Raw genomic sequence first — 8,746 nt, 5'->3', positions numbered from 1 at the left:
GGCGCCAAGCCTCCGCGCCATGTCAGCGGGCTGGCGCCACGTCGGAGGCGCGGCGTAGGGACCTTGGCGCCAGGACGGCTGGCGCCAAGACGTTATACCTTGGCGCCAGCCAGCCTGGCGCCAAGCTGAGGGTCCATTTTCCGAATTGGTTTCGCCAGGGGCCTATTTGTGAGATTTTTTCGCAAAAAGGACCAAAATACAAAAAAGTACCGGCTCGCGCTAGCTTAGACACAAGATGGCCGGCAAACGTTCTAATGACTGAGAGACAGCAGCGATTCGGCATCAACCAAGCCTACTGGCGACTTGCCAGCGACGTGCCCGACGGCAACCACGCTTCATTGACGAACCCCGCCTATTCTCCGACTTAGCCACAAAATCAAACTAAGTCATATATTCAATTAAACATTTTACAGCTTCCGTATATCTTCACATACCTCAATTCTTTTATATCTCTGCGACTTTCGCCCATCACCCTGGTCACATCTCCAACTGTTTATACAGATTGGTCCGTCCACTACACAGGCAATCGGGGGTTGCGCCCTGTGAGTGCCCAACGCACGCTCTTTGCTTTTCCGCATAGTTCCAACTGCTTTGCGGTTTGTCCGTCTCTCTTAACGGTTGCTAAAGTACTTGGGTAACACACGCTCTAATCCGTGAAACCTCGACTCATCTTGTGATGCCCCGTCTACAAGCTCGAGATCCACTCTCAGCAAACTGCTAGCTAAGCAAGGCTAGCTGCTTAAACATAACAGGCTAATTACTTAAGGAAATTACATGGCATACAAGAGAGGATGCGCAAGAATTTACTTCTACGCCAAATAAAACTCCGAGTTATTCAATTATTAAATGCTCTACGTCATGCTACATGATCTTTGCATTGTGCTTTCACAACTCCGAAAACTACTCGGTGTGCCTCCCGTTTTCGACCAACCTTTGGGGGTTGGGTGCGAGAGGCAACTTGGCGTGCTTCCGTGGCTTGTTCAACTCCCGGGCTCGGGGGCTGGGTGTGGGAGGTGACTTGGCGTGCTTTCATGGCTCGTCCGGCTCCCGGGCTCGGGGGCTGGGTGCGGGAGGTGACTTGGTGTGCTTCCATAGCTCGTTCGACTCCCGGGTTCGAGGGCTGAGCGCCACAGACGACTTGACCTGCCTCCTGGCCCTCAGCCGACCTCCCAATCTCAGGGGCTGGGCGTAGGAGGCGACCGAGCCTCCTGCCATTCGGCCGACCTCCCAAGCTCGGGGGCTGGGTGCGGAAGGCGACTCGACGTGCCTCCTACAGCTCGGCCGACCTCTCAGGCTCGGGGCGGGAGATGACTTGGCGTGCTTTCACTGCTCGGACGGCTCCCAGGCTTGGGGGTTGGGCGCTGGAGATGACTTGGCCGGCTCCCAAGCTCGGAGGCTGGGCGCTACGGATGACTCGGCATGCCTCATGCCACCCAGCGACCTCCCAGGCTCGAGGGCTGGGTGCGGGAGGTGACTTGGCGTGCTTTCGCGGCTCGTCCGACTCTCAGGCTTGGGGGTTGAGCGCCACAGACTTCAGGTCGGCGTGGCTCCGCCAGTCCTCGTGCTCGGGGGCTGGGCGCCTATTTCAGGTCGGCGTGGCTCCACCAGTCCTCGCGCTCGGGGCGAGATGGCTATCTCAGGTCGGCGTACCTCCGTGGCTCCGCTAGTCCGCGCACTCGAGGGGTTGGGCGCTGTATTGAGATTCGTTTTGCTATGGAAACAATATATCATTTTCTTGACCATTGGACCGATTACTTTAATCACTTCAACGCTCGGGGGCTACTCCATATGGAGTGCGTCTTGCAACACCCTCCATGTGCTTCCCTTCGATCTACAAGATGCCAGACATCTCGAAGCTCGGCAGTCGCATAGCCATGTGCATTTGGTCATACGCCTATGGAAGCTTCAATTTTTTTTCTTTTTTTAGCACAGCGCGAATTAGATCCTATCCGACTTGTAACCCTAGGTCGTCAGCCTATATAAAGCGACCAAGAACACCCCTGAGGGTAACTCACTTCAACTCATCCCATCTGAACTCTTCGCATCCCATACCAGCGATACAGTCCACCAGAACAGGTATTACTCTTCAGAGACCCGAACCTATCTAAACCTTTCATCTCTGTATTACCATTCGTTGCGTCTCTGTATTACCATTCAGGTTTTTAATCTTACAATCTTCCCCACCTACAAATCTACCACAATCTTCCCCACCTACAAATCTACCACCTGGGTAACTCCTGGTGGACTGAGTACAGCTGGCAGATATGAAATCTTACGAGTCCTAAAATAAAAACTGGATGGAGGTGGACAATATTCTGTGCGTAAGTACTAACATCAGAGTTTGATTGAACAGACAACTTTAAATCCTCAACTCTGAACATTACATCTTGGAGACGGGCACGTCAATAATTTATATCCAGACTTAAAGAGTGCACAATACCTTTTGGAACAGATCAAAAGTGACAATTCCCAACGAAATGGGGATTTATCAGCTAAGCAGTAGAAGAACGTTTTAAAAATCAATACATCACAAACTCGGTCTTTTTTTAGCGAGGATATCACAGAATCATTGCATATCAAAGAACTGTCCTAACAATACTAGAATGACTGAATGAACCGGTTCAACATACTAGACAAAGCAGAGTTCTGGCAAGATCACAGTGCCTGCATTCCTAGATTTGTACAAGACATGTTGATGATCCAACAATGGCAAAAGAGCTGAACTGCGAATGTTGATGATCCAACAAATTAAGTAAAATATCAAAATTAACAGTGTTAGATTAACAATATGACTAATGTAGTATTTGTATTAGAGGCTAAACACCAAACAAATAGTGATTTCATTCTAGAAGATCTGAAACTCAAAACATCCGAATTTCTGAATCCTTCGAATTTAAGTTTACCCTCATATGCCTTGACAACATGTGGCACATCACGGGCATACCTCAACACATACCTCTCAGAGATCTTACAAGCCCAGATCAATGCATGAAGCAACATTGTATTTTGCTTAATCTTCCACTCCATCTACATGCTCAAGACAGAGCACCTTGGCATGGTGTTCTTCTGCAAGCTATTCACTATAATCACAGTTCGCCCTGTAACCTCGCAAACTTCAAGAGTCATCACCTCAAAGAACAATCAGAACTTTTCTATGTTTCTTGAGAGATGAGCAGTACCATTAGCTGCATCTTGAACTCCTTAAACAGCTCACCCTCAGTCCTCAGACACCCCGAAGCTCTGGTACAGTGCCACCTTCCTGTAAACCAAACAGTCTGTGATGGGCACGACAAGTGCCTCAAGTTCCTTGCAGGCTGCATCAATGAGCTCCAGGTAAAGAAAGTGCAGACTTCCAGTAAAAAGAATCAGCATTACTTTCTGTAACAAGACCAGGTAACACTTACAGTAACAACACGAATAACTGACGCCCACAAAAAATGGAATATAGATTGCCCCATCAGACTCCAAACCAAATGGGCATTTCATCTAATTTGGCCAACCGAACTTCTTATGAATAAGGAAATTTCCAAACTTTGAGCAAGTTTCTTAAGAACTGGTTGACAAGTCACTAAGTAATTTCCAAAACAACTCAAAGGAATATAGATTGGCAGACTCTGAACCACAAGCTCCATCCTAGAAGCAAAATCTGGTGGGCACTTGGAGAAAACAAATAGTTGGGTAATCCTGTGTCAATCCTTCAACCCTTCTTTTCACCTCCCATTGATTCACAGGAGGCTAAGACACGGCAGTAGAACCTTTTTTCTCCCAACCTCAACGATAGCATTCACTCATAGATATCAGAATTCCAGCAATGTCTCAACACTAAAAATTTGGAAGCTACTCAAGTCATTTGGTGGTTCAAAAAAAAAACTGAGAGCTGTGACTCATAGGCATTCTTTAGGTCCTAATGTTGATAGCACTCTGTGATCATTTTGTATTTCCCAATGAACTTGTCCCTAAATAGTTGATATAATGCAACCTTAAGGAAATTGGTCAGCTCCCAGGGCAGGTGGTACTGTAAAATCCAAGAAGTGGGTCTCATTCTGGAATAAGCATTTCATAACAATTCAACAAGTACATCAAATCCATAATAAGAACCATTAAGTCTGCACTCTTAAAATTCATCATAAGCAAGGTTATATAAAAGAGGTCCTTATGTCAATAGATGTTTGTTACCATTCTGTATTTCCCAATACAAGTGTTTTCTGATGTTGTTGATGTAATGAAAGCATGCAAGCAAAAGCAAATCCATCAGTTTTATCTCCAGAATGGTCATCTATCCAGCTTACAATTAAGTTCGTGGCACCGTAACTCACAATGATAAGAGCCTCATCTATAACAGGCATTTTTGTATATAATATCACCAATATAAACACAAACTACACAAGTATAACGGCGGCTCAAGTGGATCAAACCCACAAGAACCCTTTTGTAAAGTTTAAACAAAGCATAAAAGCTTTCACTTCTAAATGCTCAACAATTCTGTACATGAACACTTTGCATCACGAGGATCAACAAAATTGGGATCTTCTCAGATGTTAATAGATGAAAAATTTACATATTAGAAAGGAACACAGAGTCTTCATCCAGATAGTAAAAGAAGCACTAAAGTCATTCCAGCGACATATTTCAAAATCATAATTTTATTGAAAGAGCTTCAAAAGGCATAAACAACCAGAATGCACCAATTCAACTTACCAGATTAAGTTACTTCGATAACATAAGATCAATGTTTCTAGATTTGTTAGGCCAGAGGCTACAAAATGGCAGATGCTATGAAGATTATGAAGATGGTTGAGTTAAAAATAGCCAGAAATAACATCGCACAACGAAACAGTGCCATTGATATAGCATGCCTTGATCTCAATGGCATTGGAAACATGCTGCCTGACCATTTGATTTAACCCTACTGAGATTAGCCTGAAGGCTTCAGTGGAACTAAAACATCCCGATCCCTGAATCCTTCAAATGCAATCTTACCCTCATATGCCTTGACAACATCCGGCACATCGTGAGCATACCTCAATACATACCTTTTGGAGAAAATCTTGGCACTACCAATCAATGCTGAAAGTAAATTGATGTTGGGCTCAATCTTCCCCTCCCTCATCAACACCCTCAGCACTGCGCACCTTGGTATGATGCACTTCTCCACGCTATAACTTATTACCACAGGTAGCCTCATTACTTCACTTAGTTCAAGCTTCAGCTCATCCAGCAAGAAGCGGAGCTTCTTCTTAATGCTCTCATCGGAGAAGAGAAGCATCGTGGGCTGTGTCTTGAACGCCTTCAGCAGCTCACCCTCAGACACCCCGAAGCTCTTGTACAGGGACACCTTTCGCAGCCACGTCTCCCTACTGATGCAGGAGAGTGCGCGGATGCCGTAGAGGAGGCCCGTGTCCGTCACGCCCAGGCCAAGCGACTTGAGGTCCTCGAAAATCTGGCTCATCCGGTCGGGAGAAAGCCTGAGCACACCCAGTTCAATGGTGAGGAGCTTCGAGATGGACTCCTCGGGGAGCCCGAGGCGGCGGAGCGTGTCTACGGCGGGGCGCATGTTCTTATCCAGGTCAGCCTGAGTGAGGCCGCTTGGATTGCGGGAGATCGCTCGGCAGACCTTGCCGTCGGTGCCGAGGATGCCGCGGAGGAACTGGATGCAGGGGACGAGATGCTTGTTGAGGCTGCGCGTGACAAATAGCGGCGTGGTGGCGAGCTTTCGGGGCTGGACCCCGAGGGAGGCGTAGAAATCGAGCTTAGGGCGGAGGATCCGGTCGGGGTCGAGGGTGAGAATCCGCGGGTCTCGGCGGACCATCTCGGTGATATCCGCGTCGGTGAAGCCATAGCTGCGGAAGAGGGCGCGGACGGTGTCAGCCCTGTCTGTGGAGCGGATGCGGAGCTTGTGGGCGGCCGCGACGGCGGGGGAGAGTCCGCAGGAGATCAGGTAGGAGACGGTGATGGGGCAGGGCTCGGAGACGGTGGCGCCCGCGAGGGCAGCTGCGGAGTAGCCGTGGGAGGGGGGGGCGTCGATGGGGTTGGGCCAGCTGGGGTTTGTGCCGGCGGCGGAGGGAATTTGCCGGAGGCGGAGGAGCCGCCGCCGGCAGATGGAGGCGAACATGTCAGGTGCGGCCTGCTGGTCCGGAGTGGAGGCTGGAGCACGGTGGCGGTCGGGGATTTCGCATTTCTGAAATCACACTGCCGCCGCAAATGGGCCCAAAATTGCCCAGTTCAAAAAAATGCCCGAGTTCAGCTCGGGTCCGGCGGCCCAATAAATTGACCTAGGAATAAACTCAAGAGTGTTATATGTATATATGTTCACCATTGCTATAAAGTTTTACTCACTATAAAATTGTAGTAATATGTGTGTTTTTGTTACACTATATGCTTAATTTATCATTGTGAAGATGTTCTTTCAATGGTTAGAGTAGTAAAAGGTTGACAATGTCTATTCTATATACTCCCTCAAGGTTTTTTACATGTCACGTTAGATTTGTCTTAACTCAAACTTGATCAAATTTATAAAAAAAAATAACAACAGCTATACTACCAAATATATGCACTATCAAAATATATCACATAGTGATTTCAGTGAAAAAATTGATATTGTAGATGACACCTTTGGTAGGGCTCGTGAGTCATACTAAAATTATGCTCTTTTTTTACTTCCTTTTGTTGCTAAAACCACAATTTATTTGGATTGGATGATCATTACTAATGAATCGTTAGACCAAATATGCCTCTTGCGGACTATGGTGACGGGTACCAAGAAGAGGGAATGATAACAACTGGATTGCTTGCGTAAAAGGGTGTTCAAAAAATGAGAGAGTGCCACGTACAAAGGCTTCGTCGTAAAGATCAAAACTTCACCATGTAGAGCGTTGCCTACATGACGGATGTACACAGAGCATTGTGGATCAAGCTATTAGCGAATTCTGACAGGAGTGTCTGCACGACCTTCCGCGCCTCTTTGCATGCCCTCCCTTTGGTAGGTTTTAATGTCTAGAGTAGACATGAGCAAAATAGGCCCAACCTGAGCCCGACGGGCTAAGCCCGATCCGTGCTCATTTAGGACCAGGCGTGGCGCTAATTTTCGTAGCCCGAAAAAATGGGTGGACCTGAGCCCAACCCAAATAATAAAATCAAATCAAATTTACACTAACAAATGATGGACGGCTCGACCCTAGCCCGAGCCCAGCCTGAATTGGGCCGGTGGAGTTAATGGGCAAGCTTGGGTGGAGATTTTAGGCTCAAATAAAACCGGCCTCTGGCCCAGTCCGGTCCGAGGTTTGCTCAGGTCTGATCCGTAAGCAGTGGTTTGAAAAGCCTATGCACATTCCCTGACTAAACTGAGCTGGTGTCACTTCTCTTTCTTACCACACTTTCTAATTTCCTAGAGTGCAACCTTTTATCTCTAATTCTACAATGTGTCCCTCCAATATTCCACAATCTAACAATCAACCTTCCAGCAATTTCAAACTACCATGATGTATATTTACCCATTGTGTAATTATAATTATAAATACAATATGTACTAGTTTGCTTCCCTTCCTCGCGCCTGTCTTACGCCGGCCTCCGCTACTTGCACCTCCGCTCAATAATGTAAATTGTCATCGTACATGGAACACCAAAGCTGCCCATCATTTAGGGACAGTTTGGCACAGCTCCTTCGAACTCCGGCTCCTTCTGATGTATCACTGTTCATCTACTGTAGCAATACTGTTTACCCGAGCCGTTTTTCTCTCTCCTCTCCCTCCCTCTCACAGCCACCGGAAGAGCCACAAATTATGGCTCCTTCGGCTCCTGCTCCTGAGGCCTCCTGACACGCTACGGTGCAGGAGCCGGAGCCCTAAGGAGCCTGGCCAAACTGGCCCTTAATGTCCTCGGACATGCAAGGAACATAGGGAATAGAGAAATAGGAGGGATGGGATTACGAGGAACCTATTTTGACACTTCAATTTGAGCTAAGGTCACAAGGTTAATACCCACACCCAAAATATATGGCTGGTTAAAAAATTTATATACTTTTTGGGGTGTTTATTTCTGCTAGTGTTGGCAAGGAAAAAAGAAGTCGCCGGTTTGTAGCTAAACATACATGTATCTTAAAATATTCGGAGATATTAGCGCTCCGGTTGGATGTTTCTCATCGGACGCTACATTGCAAAAATAAAAATGAATTGCTACAACACTAGAAATCACCGTTGGCAACACTAGAAATCACCGTTATCACTGAGGTTGGAGTGCAATTTCCGCTGCAACATCATCTCATACCTATCGCAACAAAGACACATCTAAAAATTTCTACAGCAACATCCATAGTAATAATGGGATGTCCGATTTTTTTATAGACATCGGACGCCCATTACCGTAAAATATTTACTTCCTACAAACGCATAATATAAGACTCGGTGCAATCTTTTTAGTCATTAGAATACGATTGATTATGATTATCTAGCAAAAGCAATTTTTTAAAGTTTATATATAAAAATGAGTAAATTCCATAAACGATCCTCAAACTTGTCACGTCGTGTCATCCTGATCCCTAAACTCGTAAATTGCATATTTAGCTCCTTAAATTTAGCTTCGGGTGTCATTCCGGTGCCTAAACTTGCAAATTGCAGATTTAGCCTCATAAACTTAGTTTCTAGTGTCATTTCGATCTCAAACTCGCAAGCATAGTTTCTGGTGTCATTTTGATCTCAAACTCGCAAGCAGGCACTTTCCGAAGTGTATTGATACATATTTAACTTCTATA

At 46.4% G+C, this 8,746-nt stretch overlaps 1 protein-coding gene across 2 annotated transcripts; it reads right to left on the bottom strand.

Annotated features, from left to right (window-relative positions):
* Positions 1-2,817: 2,817 nt before the first annotated feature.
* On the bottom strand, positions 2,818-6,157 carry LOC101764159 (transcription termination factor MTERF6, chloroplastic/mitochondrial). Of its 2 annotated transcripts, none has more exons than XM_022825604.1 (2): positions 3,180-6,157; positions 2,818-3,098 (listed from the first exon to the last, which is right to left on the bottom strand). In XM_022825604.1, the coding sequence occupies exon 1, from the start codon at positions 6,110-6,112 to the stop codon at positions 4,916-4,918; it is 1,197 nt and encodes a 398-aa protein (XP_022681339.1). In that variant the 5' UTR covers positions 6,113-6,157; the 3' UTR covers positions 2,818-3,098; positions 3,180-4,915. The 2 variants fall into 2 exon arrangements, with proteins under 2 accessions (XP_022681339.1, XP_004962138.1); XM_004962081.3 differs by having other exon boundaries at positions 2,818-3,314; positions 3,405-6,157.
* Between the last annotated feature and the right edge of the window lie 2,589 nt (positions 6,158-8,746).

Source organism: Setaria italica, chromosome III (genome assembly GCF_000263155.2).
Source record: "Setaria italica strain Yugu1 chromosome III, Setaria_italica_v2.0, whole genome shotgun sequence".
NCBI classification, from domain to species: Eukaryota; Viridiplantae; Streptophyta; class Magnoliopsida; order Poales; family Poaceae; genus Setaria; species Setaria italica.
The sequence above is the reverse complement of the archived record's forward strand: the minus strand, read 5'-3'. Positions and strand labels throughout refer to the sequence as shown.